The following is a 22,130-nucleotide window of genomic DNA, read 5'->3' as shown; positions in this document are numbered from 1 at the left end:
GTTTAATTCATACACACACTATCATGTCAGATTATTCGTTCTATATATGTATATATATGTGGGCCTTTTTGTCACAATTTATTTGTTTGTAAGAGTGAATCTATGGAATGCATGCTCATCGGAAGAGTCGACTGTGCAAATGGTTTAGCTGTCAAACTCGTGGGCTACCATCTCATCTCTCTCACAATAGATGAGGTAAGAGGAGCAGAAGGAGTGCGATTTTGTTCACTCTTTAACACTGGGTGAACATAACTCCCAAATATTTTGGGAGTTATGACTAATAGAAGGGCCGACAAATAATAATGGGGGCTGTTCTCTCTGTTAATTTTAATCCCCAAAATACTTGAGGGTTATGTTCACCCTGTTAAAGGGAGTGAACAAAATCGCACTCGAACAGAAATCTTCATGCACAGAATCTCTTCCAAGATGATCGAACGATGGATTCACTTCTCTAAATGGTTTTCTCCAACATGATCCATCAATAAACTTACTTTAATCATTATCAGTTTACGATATTTATATATTTAAGAATTTGATTTTGTACACTTGAGATGATCATTCTGACGTGATTCTTAGTGTTTGTGTTTTCGATTACTCTAAAAGAGATAAATTACAAGTGTGAGGTTTGTCTTATTGTACAAAACGAGAATCGAACTCATGATCTACCAAACTGATATCGACATATTACTTGTCTGACTGCTCAACTTATGTCCTGAGAGCATTTGATCTTGCAGGGAGATCTCATGTTATACACAAAATTTGTATTCTTTTTTTTATTTTTGTTAATAAAATGAAATTATAAGGTTTAAATAATTTTAATAGAATTTTTAAGATTTTATGCACATAAACAATTTTATTTAATTGGGTGCTCTTTTTTTAAATAACGGTGTATTACAAAGTGTTTTTTGCCATCCGAATTATGCTCAGGCTATATATATATATTAATTGTTATATTGATCGCACATATTTATTTATTTTAATTAAAAAAAATCCGACTTACTTTTTGGAGTGAAGGCGCGTGAGTGACAAATCAAATCGCAACAAAAAAAAAAAAAGCCGAACCGTCCAAAACCCCTACTCACACCACACCCCGTCCTCAAAACCCATCCACAAAGGTCAGGCGCAGCCAAAACCCCAATTCAGATCACCTCACCTCACCTCTCTCTTCTTCGAATGCTGCTCTCTAACCTTCTCCAGGTATTAGCCCATTTCACATTTTCTTCTTTTTCTGCTTGTTTATACTGGATTTGATTTCTTGATTCTTCCTTCGGTGAGACAATTCTCGGAACTTCTGTTGTGTTTCAGTTAATGGGACTTTCTCTGATACAAATTTGTCTAATCTTGCATTTGTAGATTGCCGAATTCCTTTGACTGCTAGGCTCTGTTGCGGTCTTCTTTCCAGAATTACTTCTGTTGCTTTTCTGTAGTGACTTGTACTGATCTTCTTGTTTGGCATTAATGGGTTTATTTCTAATTAGTTCTCTCTGGTTCTGATTAACAGGTAGTGGGAGAAAATTTCGGTAGGGAATTTGAGATATAGTCAATTGGGTTCTCGTTCTCTTGAAAATAGTAAGGTTATTTTAATAATGGCGACCGCTTTGTTGCCCCATTTCACACCTACTGATACTCGAACTCCAATCGGAATCCTAACTGTTCTTGGGAAAAGGGTTTCCGTAGAAAGTCATTGTGGAAGATTAGGCGCCCCGAAAGTGTTTGATGAAAGGAATGGGATTTTAGGCTCTAGTCAAAAGTGTGTTCCCTATTCTCCTCTGGTCAAATGTTCGTCCAACTCCCACAGTGTCAATAATTATCACAGTAAGGACCCATTTCTGAATCTACATCCGGAGATATCGATGCTTAGAGGTGAGGGCAACACCACATCAACTAATCCAAGAAAAGATGGCCATAGTGGAAATGTCACGGAAAGCTTAAGAGATTCAACAAGTTTGAGTAACTACAATGAAGCCAAGATCAAAGTTATTGGTGTTGGAGGTGGTGGGTCAAATGCAGTTAATCGAATGATCGAGAGTGCAATGACAGGCGTGGAGTTCTGGATTGTTAACACGGATGTTCAGGCCATGAGAATGTCGCCTGTGTTTTCTGAGCACCGGTTACAAATAGGTCAAGAGCTTACCAGAGGACTTGGTGCTGGTGGGAATCCAGAAATCGGCATGAATGCTGCCAAAGAAAGCAAGGAAACAATAGAAGAGGCAGTTTATGGTGCAGATATGGTCTTTGTCACGGTAAGTCTCGGACTATATTACCTATGTAAATTTTCAGCATAATATGTTTTCTGTTTGCATATTAATTTTATGATCAATGATGTATCCATCTGAAACCCATCATCCCATTTGTAATATACCAGTTTCTAGGCCTGTTCACTGCCCAAATCCTTTAAGAAAACATTTGCATCATGAGGATACTAGTATTAACAAGTGCATATAGCTCATGGACTAAGCAACTATGCACTTGTGAATTAGGATCCTGATGTTCCATTCCCATTTTTGGTACAGAAGCACCACCTGATGTTTATGGGGTTCAAATAGATTTACCTAAGTAGCAATAAAACGCATGCTGGCCACGCATTTTTTTGTTGCGTGTATATATTTTCTTTCTTTATGCTACTTAGAAACTTTGAACTATGACAAACAGGCTGGAATGGGTGGAGGAACTGGCACTGGTGGGGCTCCTATAATAGCAGGGATTGCAAAATCGATGGGTATCTTAACTGTTGGTATTGTAACAACTCCTTTCTCTTTTGAGGGAAGAAGGAGAGCAGTTCAAGCACAAGAAGGAATTGCAGCTTTGAGAGAAAACGTTGACACGCTGATTGTCATTCCAAATGACAAGTTATTGACTGCAGTTTCGCCATCTACCCCAGTCACAGAAGCATTTAACCTGGCTGATGATATTCTTCGACAAGGTGTTCGTGGTATCTCTGACATAATTATGGTATGAAACCTCTGAATAAATTATTGTGGGCATGTCAACTCTCTCTCTCTCTCTCTTTCTCTTTCTCTGTAGGTTCATTCAACTCTTCTCTATGCTGACTCAATGCAGCAATTTATGGATCTTAAGTCTCTGAAGGGTCTTTGTGGTATGATTTGAAAATAAGATTGAAAAGAAAGGGTGTTTGGCCGTGGCTGTTGGGGGGAGGGGGTTGTTCAGAGGGACTTTTCCTTGTGTTCTCACTGATTCTTTCAGTACAGAAGCTGGAGGAAATTAGACAAATGGCTCTCTTTTCTCTTTTCACATTTTCCCCCTCTAAAAGTTCTCTTCTGTCAATATGTAAGACTATATTATAAACCTCATCATATTCCTTTCCTCCCTCTCTTGTTTCATTCCCCCTTACTAAAGAAAGAGAAAGATATGCAACTCCTACTCTTTAGGGGTATCTTTAGCTTGATTATAATGCCCCTTTTGTTATTATCGTATCGCTTCTAGCAACAAAGCACTAGGTGTTTGTCCATTAAGCTTTAACTTGCATTAGATAATATTTATGTTCAAATACTTGTGCTCTTGTACAAGCTCTATTAATAGGAATCATGAGATTGTTGTATTACTTAAGTTGCTAGCTCATTCTTTATTGCTTCCATAAAATTAGATATCCATTGCTTTTATGGAATACCATTGTTGGTTTGCTAAAAGTGAGAAGAGAATTATGAAGTTAATTTGTGTAGAAATGTAGGAAATGGGAACAATGGATCCATACTTTATGGGATCCCACAAATTGAGGAAACATGTATCCATGTTTTATGGGTTTTACTTTTCTATCTTTTGGTGTGTATATAAGGTTTTGTATGTAGATTAGATGGTGTGTGTGAAGATATCATTGTATTCCATATTGTTTTGTTTGGTTATATGATATCAAAGCCACCCACAACTGCCGTTGATATGCCATTGTTCTAACAGACGAACTCCCTGCTACCATCAAGCGCCAAAAATGGAGAAGACAAAGGGTCTCCTGTCCGTCGTTTCTAGAAGCTGCGTTCAATTCCAGTTTCTGTCACAGCAAGCCTCTGCCATAAACGGCCAAGGCCTGCCCACCGTCATCGACATTAGATCGGCCACCCCCTGGAACACAACTGTCGTTGAGCCTCCACGCGTTGCCACACGCTGTTGCCCAGATTCTCCCTCCTAGTTGCATCATCACGCCTGTCATCTGCCATAGGCCTTTTTTGGCCATCATTTGCTCCAACAACCACTGCCATTGACGTTGCCGACCTAGGATCGGCCTACCCTCGAAGTTCGGCCACCATTGTCACTGCCACGCGCCACCATCTGATCTAACCATCACCACTGTTTGCTGCTCCTATCTCTCTCTCTCTCCGGTACTCCAATCACGACGTTGTCACCACAGTTGGACTCGTCTCTCTTAGATCTTCTAGATATTTGTGGTTTCGTCGCTATCTGCCTCCGACCGTCACCGCCGGCCACTGTTGGTCGTCGTCCAACTTGGTCGGTTCTCCAGTGATTGCTAGTGGGATTTCTCCATTGTTGTTGGCCACATTTTAAGTAAATCCAAATCATTGCCAGATCTGGGTCAGATCTAACCGCCCAATTACGACTCGCTTCAGATTTGGTCAACTAGAGTCGACTCATTAGGCCATATCCAACTATCAAATCCACTAGACAGATCCAACAAACCCAGCCAACTCAGATTAAAAGGTGAAGGATGACTGAATCTGCAATGTGCAGTCACTTATTAGTCAACAGATCATCGGTCCCTTCCGCCACCATGTTGGACGTTCCCTCCACATCTAGTTCCTTCAACAAAGAGCAGTTCAATCAACTCTTGACATTGTTACTGTCCAATTCATTACTTGGTACACCTAATGGTTCTTATTTAAATAGAACTCATTTAGCCCTGTCAAGTTCCTTTAAATCTACTTCATGGATCATTGATTCAAGGGCATCTGATCACGACTAGCTTGCCCAATCTTTTCGATTCATATACTCATTGTTCAGGTAGTGAGAAAGTAAGGATAACATACGACAGTTGTTCTTCTATTGCTGGCAAAGGCCTCATTAAAATTTCTGAAAGTATTGATCTTCAATCAATACTTCATGTTCCTAAACTTACTTGTAATCTTTTGTTTGTCAGTGAATTCTCAAAAGATTCTAACTACTGCATTACCTTCTTTGATTCTTATTGCCTATTTCAAGACTAGAACTCGGGGAAGACAATTGGCAATGCTAGAAAGATAAACAAACTTTACTACTTTAATAAGGATTTCTTCGTTAATAAAAAAGCTCACGGATTGAGTGGTAAGAGTTCAATTTCTATTTCTGATCCAATAATGCAATGGCATCTTAGGCTAAACCATCATAGCTTTCCTTATTTAAGACACTTGTTTCCAAATTGTTTAAAGGAGTGGATTGCTCTATGTATCAATGTGAAAGCTGTCATTTATCTAAAAATCATCGTGTTAAATTTGTTCTCAAACCTTACTGTCCTTCAAAACCATTTTATTTGATTCACAACGATGTTTGGGGACCCTTAAAAGTTACCACTTTATCTGGTAAAAGATGGTTTCTTTTACATGATCGAAGCCCAATTTCAAACAAAAATTTGTATTCTTTAGTCTGATAATGGAATAGAATACTTCAATGAATGTTAGGGGAGTTTTTTAAAGAGAAAGGTATTTTACATCAATCAACATGTTGTGAAATTCCTCAACAAAATGGCATAACTGAATGAAAAAATAGACATTTACTTGAGGTAACTAGGGCTATTATGTTTTCTATGAATGTCCCAAAATACCTCTAGGGAGATGCTATTTTAATTGCTTGCTATCTAATCAATAGGATGCCCACTCGAGTCTTAAACTTTGACACCTTTAAATTCCCTAAAAAAGACTTTTCCTATGTATCAGTTGTACTCTGAGCTACCTTTAAAATTTTTTGGATATACTTGCTTTGTTTACATTCCACAAATTTTTCGATTCAAATTGGATCCAACAGCTGAAAAATGTGTTTTTGTTGGTTATGCTCCTAGGAAAAAAAGGTACAAATGCTTTTAATCCTTTGACAAAAAAAACTCACATAAGCATGGATGTATCTTTCATGGAGAATCAACCCTATTTTATCAAAAATCATCTTCAGGGGGAAAATATTGTAGAAGAAGATAATTTTTTTTAAAATTTCTATTTCTAAATTAGTAGAAGATGATAATCTTTTGAAAATTTCTGAATCTCTTCCAAATATGTTTGATATGATTGACATTTCACTTCACTCCAATCTGTCGGTTGTACTCTGAGCTACCTTTAAAATTTTTTGGATATACTTGCTTTGTTTACATTCCACAAATTTTTCGATCCAAATTGGATCCAACAGCTAAAAAATGTGTTTTTGTTGGTTATGCTCCTAGGAAAAAAAGGTACAAATGCTTTAATCCTTTGACAAAAAAAACTCACATAAGCATGGATGTATCTTTCATGGAGAATCAACCCTATTTTACCAAAAATCATCTTCAGGGGGAGAATATTGTAGAAGAAGATAATTTTTTTTAAATTTTCAAAATTAATAGAAGATGATAATCTTTTGAAAATTTCTGAATCTCTTCCAAATATGTTTGATATGATTGACATTTCACTCCACTCTGATAAACGATCCAAGGAAACTGGTGCTCAAAACAATAAAGAACAGAAAGCGTTTAGTTCATAGGTGCCAAGCATAATGGAGTCGGAACTGGGGGAGAATTACTACAAACGGATCAAAACAATTCGAAACCTGAGCTTCAGTTTTATATCAAAAGAAAATCTCAGAGAAATGCTATTGATCTGAATATCCTTCCAGTAACTGAGCAGTTGGCATCTTCGAATGATGGTCCTTCTTCCATTCAGGTAATTCTAAACTTACTCCTTTAAATTCTTCCTCGGTTGATTTGTCTGATCTTGATGTCTCCATTGCCACTAGAAAAGGAGTAAGATCTTGTACTAAATATCCTATTGCCAAATACTTGTCCTATCAAAAACTGTCCAATAGCCACAAGACATTTTTTTTAAATATTTCTAACTTGCATGTATCAAGAATAATTCAGGATGCTCTAAGTGATCCGAATTGAAAGCTAGCCGTAAAGAAGGAGATGAATGCTCTTAAAAAGAACTGAACTTGGGAGATTATGGAACTATGGAGAGGCAAGACAACTATAGGCTGTAAATGGGTCTTCACTGTAAAATGTAAGGCAAATGGAAGCATAGAGAGGTATAAGGCAAGACTTGTTGCCAAGGGGTTCACCTAAACATATGACATCGACTATCAAGAAAGCTTTGCTCCAGTGGCAAAGATAAACTCTATTCGAGTCCTCCTCTCTCTCGCGGTGGCCCAAGATTGGCCTATACATCAACTCGATGTAAAGAATGCCTTCCTAAATGGTGATTTGGAGGAAGAAGTGTATATGAACCTCCCACCTGGATTTGAGAAGACCCTTGGTACCAACAAGGTATGCAGTCTAAAAAAATCCTTGTATGGTCTAAAACAGTTTCCAAGAGCGTGGTTTGAAAGGTTTGGAAAGGCTGTAAAAGGCTATGATTATACTCAGAGCCAAGCGGACCACACAATGTTCTTCAAACACTTTGGTGACAGTGAGAGAGCTATTTTAATTGTCTTATGTGGATGATATAATAATGACTAGTGATGACAGGGAAGAGATTGAAGAACTTAAGAGGAAACTAGCATATGAGTTTGAGACCAAGGATTTGGGACCCTTAAAGTACTTCCTTGGGATAGAGTTTGCAAGATCTAAGGAGGGAATCTTTGTCAACCAACGTAAGTATGTCCTGGATTTACTTACTGAAACAGGAATGCTCGGGTCTAAGATAGCTGAAACTCCCATCGAACCTAATTTGAAGCTACAACCTGTCGAAGCCAAAAATGTGGTAGAAAGGGAGAAATATCAAAGGCTTGTGGGCAGACTCATCTATCTGTCTCACACTTGACCTGATATAGCATTTGCAGTAAGTATAGTAAGTCAATTTATGTACTCACTAGATTCACAACATTTTGAAACTGTCTACAGAATTCTAAGGTACCTAAAGAGAACTCTTGGAAAAGGTGTGTTCTTCAAAAAACATGAACATCTTTACATAAAGGCTTATACAGACACAGACTGGGCAAGCAGTGTTATTGATAGAAGATCTACATCAGAATATTGCACCTTTGTGGGAGGTAATCTCGTCACTTGGAGGAGCAAGAAATAAAACGAGGTGGTCAAAAGTAGTGCTGAAGCTGAATTTCATTCAGTTGTCCACGAGATTTGTGAAGTTATGTGGATAAAGAGACTTCTAGAGGACTCAAGGGTCTCCACTCCCTTACCAACTAAGGTTTACTGTGATAATAAAGCTATGATTTTCATTGCCTATAATCCAGTACTCCATGACAAAACAAAGCATTTAGAGGTGGATAAACACTTTATTAAAGAGAAAATTGATAATGGGGTAATTCGTATGCCCTACATTCCAACAGTTGATCAAGTCGTCGATGTTCTTACAAAGGGGTTACACAAAAATCAATTTGAAAAATTAGTGAGCAAGCTTGCCATGGAAGATATCTTCAAGCCAGCTTGAGGGGGAGTGTAAAAATGTAGGAAATGAGAACAATGGATCCATACTTTATGGGATTCCACAAATTAAGGAAACATGTATCCATGTTTCATGGGTTACGTATATCCATGTTTTATGGGGTTTTACTTTTCTATCTTTTGGTATGTATGTAAGGTGTTGTATGTAGATTAGATGGTGTGTGTGAAGATATTATTGTATTCCATATTGTTTTGCTTGGTTATAATTTGTTATATATATGAATAGTTTAGCAAATTGATCCCGAGATGTTATTCCTAGATTATAGATGGTTGTACTTAGCTATAGAAGCGATTTTGTTCCAGTTATACCACACAAGTGCATGGTTGAGACTATGAGGCTATAAATAAGCCACAGCTAGAGGATGGGGATTCATTAATGATATGACTTGAATCTTTTCCCTCTAATTTTCTCTCTCGAACCTTCTTCTCTCACTTTTTTCTTTCTCTCAATCTCCTTCCCTCCCAATTTCCGCTAATTCTGGAATTTCATCTTAAATACCTTCTGTCAAATCCGAAGATTTGACAATTGGTATCAAAGCTAGGCGACCCCCAACCCTATGGTTTCGAGTACTCCCAGCGAGCAGTAATTCCAAGCAATTGGAATTCAACGCAATTACAATCGGAAACATCCACTGATCGATTCTAGTGAACTAGAAGTTAAGTGAGCGAAGGCGATTGAAGTTTACGCAATTGCGATCAAGTACCTCCACCGATTGGATCCAGTGATTTCGGTAGCTAATTGATTGCAAGTGACGGGTGAATTAAGTGATGGCAAAAGGAATGCGGATGAAGCAACTAGAGACTCGGTTGGATGCAATGAAGATTGGCTTTCAACATAACCAAAAGCAACTGGAGGATAGATTGGAGACAATGCAACTTAGCCTCCGTCAGACTCAAGAGGAAGTGAGTTGAGGCAAAGCCAAGACGATGGCGGTGAAGAGGAATCTAAGAGAAGACTCTTCTAGTCTCCAAAAAGAATTCTCTAGTTTTGGACAACGGCTAAGCATCGTCCTAAATTTGCTCTCCGGAATTCCTAATGCGAGCTTGCCGACGCACTTCCCGCCAAGGACCCACATGGCCCTGATTCTTGCTGGGGCCAAAGTCAGGCAATGTACTCCTGACCCTATAGAAACAGAGGAACAGCCGGAATTTGTGTCGAAATTGTCAACAAGAGGAGCCTATGCAAACCCATACCATACTCCAATACCGAGATTAGACATTCCAATATTGAAAGGAGACAAACCATGATGGTGGATACAAAGATGTGAATGATTTTTCTACCATTATAGAGTGGCGGAAGGACAGAAGGTGAACTTGGTAGTCGCTTATCTCAATGACATCGTGGATGTATGGTTTCAAGGATGGAGTTGGAGGAGGACAGAACTGAGTTGGTTGGAGTTCGTAGAAGACGTTTGTATGCGGTTTGGGGAGAGAAGTATGATGGGCGTTATTGAGGAATTCAACAAGATGAAGCAGGAGGGTATGATGGATGAATATCTATTTAGATTTGAGGAGCTCAAGTCATTGCTAGTTTTCTCCCAACCTTAATGCATCCTATTTTGTGTCTAGCTTCTTCAGTAAGTTAAACGATGAGCTAAGACCAACAGTCAAAATGATGCAACCCACCACCGTAAAACAAGCTGCAGAGAATGCCAAACTGCAGGAATTGGCCCTAGAGGCGATTTTCAAGGAGCATCGGGTGGTATCAAAGGGCTTGACTGCAAACAATCCACTGGTAGGGGGTGGAGTGTCCAAGACTGTCAATCAGGTTTTGCAGAAAGGAAATGTGCTACCAAAGGCTTCACCAAATCCAGCTCTGGTGAAGTCTCTGTTCATAGAGCAGAAAAGGTACCTAGGGGTATGTATCCGGTGTGGGTAGAAGTATGGCTCGGGCACCAATGCCAGAGATAAATGTTGCAGATGGAAGGGCTAGAAGAAGAAGAGGAAGTAGATGTTGTGGAGGAGATGGAAGCTACTTGAGAGGAAGATGGTGAGATTTCTTTGCATGCATTGCAGGGGAGTCTGTCAGGTAAAATAATCAAGGTGAAGGGATCAGTGGGGAAGAAGAAGCTAATGATTCTCATTGATAGCAGGAGTACACATAGCTTCCTAGATGAGGCTACTGCTGAGGACTTACAATGTCCAACACAGGCTACACTTCATTTGTCAGTTACAATAGCCAATGGCAGTAAGATGATAAGTAAACTGAAATGTCAAGGTTTTAAGTGGACAATGCAGGGTGAGGAGTTCACAGCAGATCTGCGAATTTTGAAGTTGGGACTTGGGAGGCTGCAATATTGTTCTTGGGGTGGACTGGATGAAAACGGTAAGCCCTCTAGTCTTTGATTTCAATAAACTAGAGGTAACCTTTGAAGTAGAAGGGAAGAGGCTAACATTAACAGGAAGCTGGGAGGCTGGAGAGTGCAAAATAATGACAGGCCGGAGGATGCAGAAATTAATTCAACAAGGAGGGGCTTCAATAGCTCAATTACACTCCATATATGCAGTGGAGGTGGAGGCTGGGGAAGGAGAGGAAAGCACTGAGGCAGCAGCAGAAGTAAAAGACCATTCATGGCCTGCATTGACTTCTACTCTGCATTCACTCACTGAGGTACACTATTGTCAACTGAGTTTGAGGATTTGTTTGTTGAGCCCTCAACCCTCCCCCCAACCCGCTTCCTTGACCACAACACTTGAAACCCAATGTGGAACCTGTCAACATTCAATCTTATAGATATCGACCCAAACAGAAAGTTGAGATAGAGAAATTGGTCAAGGAAATGTTGACTAGATCTATCATTTAGCCAAGCCAAAGTCCATTTGCCTCCCTTGTCCTATTAATCAAAAAGGATGAGACTTGGCGGCTTTGTGTTGACTATCACCAACTGAATTCCATTACTGTTAAAAATAAATTTTCTATTCCAATCATCAAAGACTTGCTAGATGAACTAGCTAGAGCCACCATTTTTTCAAAACTTGACCTAAAAGCTGGATACCATCAAATCTGGATGAGCCTTGCAAACATTCCCAAAATAGCCTTCAGGACTCATCCTATAAATTCCTAGTTATGCCATTCGGCTTAACTAATGTTCATGCCACATTTCAAGCCTTGATGAACCACATCTTTAGCCCCTACTTGAGAAAATTCATCCTTGTGTTTTTTGATGATATCCTTATGTACAGCCAATCTTTGGACCAACACTTAACCCACTTGAGGGCAACATTTGAAATTCTCAGATCCAATCAAATGCTTGTGAAGAGGTCCAAATGTACCTTTGCCAAGGAAAAATTGGAATATCTAGACCACATAATCACTAGAGAAGATTGAAGTACAGACCCTAAAAAGATTGCAGCTATAATGGAGTGGCTAAGGCCGCAGACTGTCAAAGAATTGAGGGGTTTCTTGGGCTTAACCAGGTATTAGAGGAGATCTATCAAGAATTATGGGATTATAAGTGGGCCACTGACTGATCTACTTAAGAAGAAGAATTTTTGCAGAGAAAGCATTTCAGGCCTTAAAGGGGGCCATGACCCTGTCTCCAATATTGGCCTTACCCGATTTTTCAAAGCCTTTCATCTTGGAGACAGATGCTTGTGACTTGGGAGTGGGTGTTGTTTTGTTGCAAAAAGGTAAACCCCTAGCCTTTTTAAGTCAGGCCTTAGCCCCAAAACACTTGGGCCTAAGCATATATGACAATGAATTGCTGGCGGTCTTAATAGCAGTAGAAAAATGGAGGTATTATTTAGAGGGCAATCAATTTATAATCAGAATCGATCATGAAAGCCTCAAATTCTTGCTACAACAAAGGCTATATACACAGCTGCAAAAGAAGGGGGTGATTTAAGTTGCTGGGGTTAGATTATAAAATGTAATACAAGAAGGGTAAGGAAAGTGTAGTGGCAGATGCACTGTCCAGGAGGAAGTTGCCAAGCTATATTAATAGTGATACCTGATTGGGTTAAGGAGATTGCAGCAAGTTACAAGGCAAAAGACATCATCACTCGTTTATCTGTTCACCCTACAAATCAGTCTGGTTACACCTTATCAGTCGGGTTACTCAGATATAAAGGGAGACTGGTAATAGGGGAAGACAGCCAGCTTAAAGATAGAATCCTACAGTCCCTGCACAATTCACCGATAAGGGGACATTCGGGCTTGAATGTTACATACAGCAATGTAAGGCAATTGTTCTATTAGCTGAGGCTGAAATGAGATGTGGCCATATATGTTTTGGAATGCCCTATTTGTTAGCACTGTAAGCACGAGCAGTTCCTTACCTTGGTTTGCTGGAGCCATTGGACATATCGGAACAGGCATGGGAGCAAATTTCCATGGACTTCGTGGAAGGATTACCTAAGTCGGAAGGCAAGGATGTAATTCTTGTGGTGGTGGATGGGTTGACAAAGTTTTGCCACTTCTTGAGTTTGGCACATCCATTCACAACACCTAAGGTAGCTAGATAGCTATTAGATTCAGTTTTTAAACTGCATGGACTACCACTATCCATTGTGTTAGACAAAGGCAAAATATTTACCAATAACTTCTAGCAAGAACTATTCAAGAGTCTTGGAGTGAAGTTGCATATGTCGATAGCTTACCACTCAGAGATGAATGGGCAACAAAAAGAGTGAACCAATACTTGGAAACCTCTCTTTGGTGCATTTGTTTTTCTAAACCGAAGAGTTGGATCAAATGGCTTCCCTTAGCCCAATGGTGGTACAACACTGACTGCACTCCCACCCTGCAATTAAAACACAAAACAAAACACAATAAAAATTTTATATTTTTTTCTTTGTTTAGGTGAGAGGTTTATACTCGTCAGTGTACGAGTGCAGTTGTAGTCCAAATTTAAATTTATATTTTCTGAATGAGTCCAGGTCGTCCACTGAGATATTTATTTATGGCAAAATAAAAAGAATGTCACACAAGCACACACGCATTTGGATAAATTGGCAACAAGGTTTTTTATGGTTTCTTAAACAACAGATACTAGGAAATAAATTAAGGCAGTAATTGAAATAAATACTTTAAGTGAGAATATAAAATTGGATAGTACTTGAGTTAAGACAATTTCAGTGCCAATTCGTTGATTCCCAAATTTTAGCATAAAAGATTAGCAACATTAATTTAATTTCAGATATGAGACTTTGTTATTAAATGCAATTAGAGATGATGATAATTCTAGGTTAAGCAATCCCCATACATGATATGCGGGATTCTAATTTAAGCAACCACCATAAATTCAATTGCAATTAATACACAAAACAACTAAATTAATCATCCGGGTTTGGGTATGATAGCGTTTCCAGTTCTAGTAACTCTCATACATGGCATGAAAGCTCTAAGTTAGGCTTACGCTCCAATCCAAACCTAGTATTTCTCAATAATTAAGATACACTCATACTGAAATTTAAATTAATGTTACTTATTTAAAGCGCAGCTTTCTTTGGGAATCATTGGCGTTGGACACTGTCCTTGCCTTAACCCAAGATTAGATTTAGCTACTCATTTCCATTTAAAAGTTAATTGACATGAATTTAAACGACGTAATTTAAATAACAGAATTTAAATGACAAGAAATTTTAAAGGCATAAACTAACCGGCCATTTAGGCGGTGAATAATTAAATAACAAGAATTAAAATTACAGAAATTTAAAGGCATAAACTAACCGTCCATTTAGGCGGTGAATAATTAAATGACAAGAATTAAAATTGCAGAAATTTAAAGGCACAAATTAACCGGCCATTTAGGCGGTGAATAATAAAGTAATAATAAATGACATAAAATTTAAAAGAAGAAAGGAAGGAAGTAAGATCACAAGAGAGAATACTAAAGAAAAGGGGAAAGAACAAGAACAATTCTCAAAGAGAGAATTATAAGAAAACAACTAAACTTTTATTCAAGAATAATAATCACACTTACAAATGCAATCAAGTGATCTATTTATAGGCCACAAGATGCAATACAAACCACACAATTTCAATTATTCAATTAGACATAATTATATCTAATGGGCACTCACACACTTAAAGTTAAATGGATTTTAGCTATAATATCCACCTAATATTAAATGGATTTTAGCTAAAATACATACCTAATAAAGCACTCATAAAGTTAAATGGATTTTAGCTATAATATCCACCTAATAGTTAAATGGATTTTAGCTAAAAAACACACCTAATAAAGCTCTCACATAAAAAATAAAAATAGATTTCTATAAATTGGTTTTTAATCTTCATTAGGATTAAAAATAATCCTTGGGCCTTCTCCAAATAATATCTTCCATGGGTTGCTCAAATTGGGCCTTAATTCTTCATGGGCTTGAATTCTTCATGGACTTTAATTTTTCATGGGCTTGATTTCTTCATGGGTTTGATTTCTTCATGGATTTGAATTCTTCATGGGTTTGAATTCTTCATGCCTAAAAAAAATAAAAATAATTTAATGTTATTAATAAATTATATATTATATATATGTATTACACATGGCACATATATATATATATTAGATTATATTATATATATATATATATATTACATGCATGCATATAATGATATATATGTATTATATATAATTTTATATATTATTATTATTTACTTTAGAACTTCATTTCATTCATCTTTCAATTTAAATTTGCATATAACCATAAAATATATATTAATATCTAATTTAAACCATTTTTAAGATCAAAAGAAGGGTATAATTATAACAAATTTTTTATAAAATTAACCACTAATCAAACACCAGCTTTCACAGTTCACTGAAAAGGACTCCTTTTGAAGCTCTATTTGGCTATAAGCCCCCTATACTGCTTGCTGTTATGCAGTACTCAAATATGGAGATGCCAGTGGATCGTTACTTACAGCAGAGGCAAGAGGTTCTATAGGTGATAAAAAGGAAACTAACTATAGCACAAAACAAGATAAAGCAGATGGCAAAAAAAAAGGAGTGAATGATCATTTGTGTAACACCCTGCCTCGTTGAGCATGTCACTATAAGGGATTATTGGGAATTTTTTTTCCATACATAGTTCGACATACTTGGTGCTTCAAAGAACAATCTTTACATACTCACAAACTCTCAGACCTCTCAGTCTTGCCTATTTAGCTAACAAGACCAATAGACTTAATCTAAGTAAGGCATACCATTGCACAACGAAAATTAACAAGAATGAATGTCATAGATTACTACAGTTGCTCATACATAATGTCTTACAACCACGATAAGGATTGCATGACTTAGAAAACGTAAATAACGACGATCATGCTTGTTCTCCATCGGCCCCTAGCTGACCACACCTTTGCCCTCGCTGCAACCCTCGTTTGGAACGTTTGAATGTTCCAAGGGTATAACCCAGATTAAATGCTAAATCATCTAAGTGATGGCATAAAAATAGTTTTCATAAAATCCATGTATAATAGCATGGCATATAAACAACACAACACAACATGTTAACCTTAAGAAATCTCCCTAGCACACTCAATCCCTTGGGTGCATATTGGCGTTCACCCGTGGAAAATCCATTCCACAACATACGGTTGAGATTGACCTTGTTGCGACATACTTAACCTCTGGGGTGCACATTGACGTCACCTAAGGAAAATCCATTTCCACATACGGTTGAGATTAACATTGCCCCATTCTCAAGGAGACCCCATCCCATCCCAATGGACACATGCAATGACACGAATTCACACACACCGATGTCATGAAAACCACTCACCATGTACTTTTTTACAAAACATTTTTAGTTGATGCATTATGTAATAAATTTAATATGCACAATATGCTTGTAAAACGAAACATTTAGGCAAACTATTCACATACCAAAACCATTTGCTTGAAAACAAATCAAGTATAGGGTCGAACCACTCACTTTTGTATAGCAATTCATGTTGTAACCTCGAAATACGTGTTGACCTCAAACGTCGTGCAAATCCTTAAGTCTGATAGCCAAATCATCTCTTGACCAACAATTTATCCAAGGAAATCAATATTTTTTATTTTCCTAATTTTTCATAATTTTTCCAATTTTTCCTTATTTTCTACAAATTCTTTTTTCTTCAAAATTCTACAATAAATATTTCCTACCTATTTTTACCAAATATTTTTTCACAGAATCCTAAAATAATTTTTTTAAAATTATAAAAATAATTTCAAATAAAACCTATACCTCACGTGCCAATCGCGTGGACTGAAAGTGAAGTCCGCACGTGAACTCCAAACGCCGATCGACTTCTCCGACTCTAGTCGCCGGCGATTGCTCTAATGGTCGATTTGATCCCACCTCCTTGAAGTACTCCTCAAGTCAATCTTAGGGGTACCCTTTGATGCCCCAAAAACCAACCAGAAAAGCCTTAAAACGGCCGGTTACAGGTTCGGCTTCGGCGAGGCCCGATTTTTTGACGAACTCTTTGAAATCCACTCAAACTTATACAAAACCTCACCAAAATCTCCAGAAAAACTCTCCAAGACATGAGGAATAAAAGCCCTTTATCCTCAACACTCGAATCACTCTAAAATACCACGAATTGCACTCGAAATTGAATAAAAACCCTGAACCTTAGATGCGCTATTTATAGGCAAATTTTAGCCGCAATTCGCCAAAACTCAAGCTTACTTAATCCCTAAGTCTCAAATCTAGCCACTAAGTGGCTCAAGTAGCCCTAAATCATGATAAAAATCCCTCAATTTTTTCAGCCAGATTTTTCGGTCACTTCAACATTAAATTCCATCAAATCACGGCCGATCTCGGCCAATAGCTACCACAAATGAATTCATCATGGCCCGGAACACCTTCTAGGACCCCTGGGCGACTTTCTCGATGGCGGCAGGTGGATGGTCAGCGGTGACAATGCAGCGGCCGGCCATTTGCAGGTTTCACACCTGACTTTCGGAAATTATACTTTAGCTCCCTATCTAATTTCTAACTTTATTTTGGACCTTTCCTTGAAACCCTTGAGCTTTTCAACAATTTCATTAATCCCCATGAGTTCCAAATTCTTCATTTCATCCTCAAAGATTCAAAAAAAACATCTTTTTGACCTCCCTCAGCCAAGATTAATAATTTGTACTTAGGCCCGAATGTATGAAAAATCACGTTTTGATCCTTATTTCGTGAATCCTTTGAGTTTATGAATCCTTAACTTCCTTTCCACACTTTATCCCCCAAGTTTCACCTTTGCCACAATCGTTTCACCATTTTCGACCAAGATTCATAAATTATGCTTTGGCCCTAATGTATGGAAAACTGAGTTTTGGCCCGAATATTCTACAAATTCCAAAATACTTTCAATATAAAATTTTGGGTATTACAATTTGAGTTGGGAGATATGGTGTACTTAAGGGTTAAAAGCTTCTAGCAGCATCTTTTCTCTAATAACCCTACCACAAAGCTAAACCCGAAGTACTATGGTCCATTGCTCATAGTAGGTAGGGATAGTGGCATATAGATTACAGTTGCCTGATGGAATACTAATACACCCTGTTTTTTATGTCTCTTTGCTAAAGAAATCCATTTGACCAACTGACAACACTAGTTTGGATATCCCTTCCCCATCAAAAGACTTGACAGTTGATTTGGAGCCTCAAGCAGTGTTGGAAAAACAGGTGATTTACCAAAACTCCCTGCCCTTAACTTAAGTCTTCGTGCAATGGACTCACCTACACCCCAACCATACAACATGGGAGTATTTGCCCGACCTTCTCAAGCAGTTTCCTTGAGTGGCCCAACTGTTATAATTTCTTGAGCACAAGAAATGTTTCATTTAGGGGGGAGGGGGGTTGTATTTGTCACGTTCCAAGGGCAGTAATTGTAATTTTCTTTTCTTTCTGTTATAGATGCTTGTACTTAGCTATAGAAGGGGTTATGTTCTGGTTGTATAGCACATGAGTGCATGGTTGAGGCTGTGAGGCTATAAATAAGCCACAGAGAGAGGATGGGGATTCATGAATGATATGACTTGAATCTTTTCCCTCTAATTTTCTCTCTCGAACCTTTTTCTCTCTCTCTCAATCTCTTTCCCTCCCAATTCCTGCTAATTCCAGAATTTCATCTCAAATACCCTGTGTCATATCCGGAGATCTGACATTCCTAAAATTATTGATCTTCTTTATTTGTACAACATGCATCCTTAAAAGCTCAATCGTCTATTACACTAATTGATGACCATATGGCTCATTGCAGATACCAGGGCTAGTTAATGTGGATTTTGCTGATGTTCGAGCTATTATGGAAAATGCAGGTTCTTCATTAATGGGAATAGGAACTGCAACTGGTAAATTCAAGAATACTTTATTAAGTTATCTCTAGAACATTAAGGCTTCAGTGGCATTCCTGGGGATTCTTTTCCAGGAGTCCCAAGAAAAATAAATTAGAATTTACCCCTTTGACCTAATAAATAAAGTTCATGAATATTTTATCATCTTCTTCATTGGTTAATTTTAATTGCAAATGTACCTTCTTGGGAAGGTTCTAGCTCTTAATACTATGTTCTTGGCAAGGTTCTGGCTCCTGGTACTAGAAACAGTTTAAAAGTATTCAAGAAGCATAGAACAACCTTTTTCTTTTCTTGATCATATTATTGATATTAGAATGATTTGTGGATTCACTATATGAGCCAAATGATATTGTAAGTAACATGATCTAAGATGAGAAAAGAAATCAGCAGCAAAAGCAAAATATCAAGCTTTAATCCCAGTAAGTGGGGTCGGCTACATGAATTCTAACTCCTCCAATCATCTCTAGAAGGCCACTGGAAAAGAAATCATGTACGGAAAATATTTGGCAGTTATATTTTTCTGTACTTTTGCTTTTGCCTTTATCTTTACAGTCAGCTGAAAAAAGATGAGTGCCAGAGATACAATTTAAGTCAACTTTTGGTATGTATTCTTATGTAGGGAAGAGTAGAGCCAGAGATGCTGCATTAAATGCTATTCAATCACCTTTATTGGATATTGGCATAGAAAGGGCTACTGGAATTGTATGGAATATAACTGGTGGTAGTGATTTAACTTTGTTTGAGGTGCTCTCTCTCTCTCTCTCTGATCACACTCATGTATTTGATCTATGTCATTAAGAATTATGCATCCAGCTTTACCTCATTTATTGTCTGGGCTTGTTCTAATTGTCACCGTTGTGGTCAAGATATAAGCTAATTGAGAGCCAACTTAAAAAATCTTCAACATATACTCATGCATCTGTATTTATGTCTGGATATCTCTGTCAATTTTTAGGGGATTAGAGGGATAATTGTGTATTAGCCTATGTAACTCTTAGACCATTATCTTTTGGAGATTAAAAAGTTCCAGCTACACCTACCACCTGTGTACCCTGAAGATTTTCCAATTCTCCAATTTTACAACAACAGAACAAAGAAAATTTCTTCTGCTCAAATGTTTTGTGCTGTGTTTGCTTATAAAGGCTGCATCTTGGTATCTGTTCTCTATCTACACTGAGAGCCACACATTGGACCTAATGGTTGGTATTATTGGTGAAGTAAACTAGTGCCAGGCATGCATTGGTCATTAAATAAATATTGTTTATCAGCAATAGTTATATCCAGTTTTGATAGATATCTGTCTTAATGGCGGAGTTAAGAGTCTGGAAGTGTAGTAACAGTTCAACTTTCCTGGGTCTAAAATACTCTTAAGAGGTTAACATTTGCTGGGGTGGAATTCTAAATCTTCTAAAGAGATTCCTAATTGAGCAATGATAATGCTACCTTTCCTGATGTGATTGTGGCATGTTACCAGTTATCCAGTCTTTTATGTCCTTTTGTATGTCCTATTTTCATATGAGAGTGTTACAGGTAAATGCTGCAGCAGAGGTTATCTATGACCTTGTGGATCCTAGTGCCAATTTAATATTTGGAGCAGTGATAGATCCGTCAATCAGTGGTCAGGTTTGTTACTACTTTCTAAGCTCTGTTGAGGGTGAAGTTGTTGCCATCTGTAAATAACTTGGATAGCTTATATTTCATGCCCTTAAAGTAGAATCATTGAAAATGTGTAGTACTTTTTGAATCTCTGTTTAGTTGTTCAATCAAGAGACCATAGATGAAAAACTGTTATTTGCTCATGATAGTTGAAAAATGTTATTGTTTGAACAGTTAAAGAAGTTAAGGCCTAAAAACATGAATTAACAATCAACTGGTTCCAGTTGTCCTCTATAGTTCATAGTATAGGATAACAGATGTAACAAACTGGCATGCATATGTTTAGCTCGTGAATATTGCAATATACTAGCCCCCCAAAAAGTTTGATGATGAAACAAGCCATTGCTGTTGAACTTATGAAAGCCAGACTCATTCACATATGTGGAGTCTGGAAGTATCTAGTCATCATGAATAAATGAGTGAAAAGTCACTGAAATACTCATTCATGATGGTGAGCCAACAGAAATGTTGTCTACATCTAGAGGGAAGAAGATGGGAGAATAGGGAAATGTTCAAGAGGAAACTTTAGTTTGTTTTCCCTATATAGAAAGTATTGGTAGAACACATATTAAGAGGTAATAGAACCCTGGGTGGTGTTGAGGCAACGTTATTAGGGTCTTATGCCCATATTTGAAAAGCTCATTTTTTGTTAACTTAAGTGCTTTCAACTTAAGAAACCTTCTTGCTTCCATTTGCTTTGGCATAAAAATATAATAACAAAAAAAAAAAAAAAATTGATACCTTGGGTTTTGTCCTTTCTTTCAGGTCAGTATCACTCTAATTGCCACTGGGTTCAAACGCCAAGAAGAAAGTGATGGAAGGCCTCTCCAGGTATTAGCTAAATGCTTCCGCTGCCACCCCCTTTTTTCCTCCTTGTCGTGAATTCATTTCAAAACTGAAGCGTGGATGATACATGTACTGACACACACATATATGCACTCTCCAAAGAAGTTTATATTCTAAGTTTGCCCTCCTCCGGCCCAAATGCAGGCAAGTCAGCTAGCACAAGGAGATGTTACTCTTGGAGCCAACCGACGACCTTCCTTGTTCAACGAAGGTGGTTCTGTGGAGATCCCCGAGTTTCTGAGGAAGAAAGGCCGTTCTCGCTATCCTCGAGCTTAAATTGCTCTCATACTTCCTTCCATCCTGTGAGTATTGTTCAGTGAGACTCAGTAGTTCCAGAGGAAGAAAGGGCAATCTGGCTATATCAAAGACCTTAAATTAGTTCCCTCTAGTATACCTTTTTTCGAGTTGGGCCCCTTTGATCTTGCTTTTCTGGGAACTAAGCCGTTCTCCGGTAGGTACAAGACTGTCCGTATAGTGCCTAATAACAAGGTTGTATATGTGGTTTGTACCTTGAATGCTCAAGACAGAAACATGTTACGAAGTCTTTTCCCCAATCTGAATGAAATAGAGAGGCTTCTAAGAAGGGCTTGGTATTAGTTTTAGCACATCTGAAAATCGTGTATGTAATCATAATTCTTTCTGCAGTCTGTGTCCATAAAACTAGAGTTGGAACTTGGGCATGGGGGTAGCTTTCTCTAATGTTTTTGGGTGTAGCAAAAAAGGTGGACAAGTTCGCATTTTCATGCTAATGACCAAAGAAGGTAA

General features: G+C 37.9%; 1 protein-coding gene across 4 annotated transcripts; it reads left to right on the top strand.

Annotated features, from left to right (window-relative positions):
* The first annotated feature begins 1,053 nt into the window (after window positions 1-1,053).
* LOC127788402 (cell division protein FtsZ homolog 2-1, chloroplastic) lies at window positions 1,054-21,948 on the top strand. 4 transcript variants are annotated; one of them, XM_052316613.1, is made up of 9 exons: window positions 1,101-1,197; window positions 1,354-1,423; window positions 1,502-2,243; window positions 2,653-2,952; window positions 18,770-18,860; window positions 19,483-19,607; window positions 20,394-20,486; window positions 21,285-21,350; window positions 21,510-21,948. In XM_052316613.1, the coding sequence occupies exons 3-9, from the start codon at window positions 1,587-1,589 to the stop codon at window positions 21,639-21,641; spliced, it is 1,464 nt and encodes a 487-aa protein (XP_052172573.1). In that variant the 5' UTR covers window positions 1,101-1,197; window positions 1,354-1,423; window positions 1,502-1,586; the 3' UTR covers window positions 21,642-21,948. The 4 variants fall into 4 exon arrangements, with proteins under 4 accessions (XP_052172575.1, XP_052172574.1, XP_052172573.1 ...); XM_052316616.1 differs by having other exon boundaries at window positions 1,108-1,197; window positions 1,354-1,412; XM_052316615.1 differs by lacking the exon at window positions 1,354-1,423 and having other exon boundaries at window positions 1,054-1,197.
* Window positions 21,949-22,130: the final 182 nt, after the last annotated feature.

Source organism: Diospyros lotus, chromosome 13 (genome assembly GCF_014633365.1).
Source record: "Diospyros lotus cultivar Yz01 chromosome 13, ASM1463336v1, whole genome shotgun sequence".
Classification (NCBI taxonomy): Eukaryota; Viridiplantae; Streptophyta; class Magnoliopsida; order Ericales; family Ebenaceae; genus Diospyros; species Diospyros lotus.
Note: the sequence above shows the minus strand (reverse complement) of the source record. Positions and strands in the feature narration are given on the sequence as shown.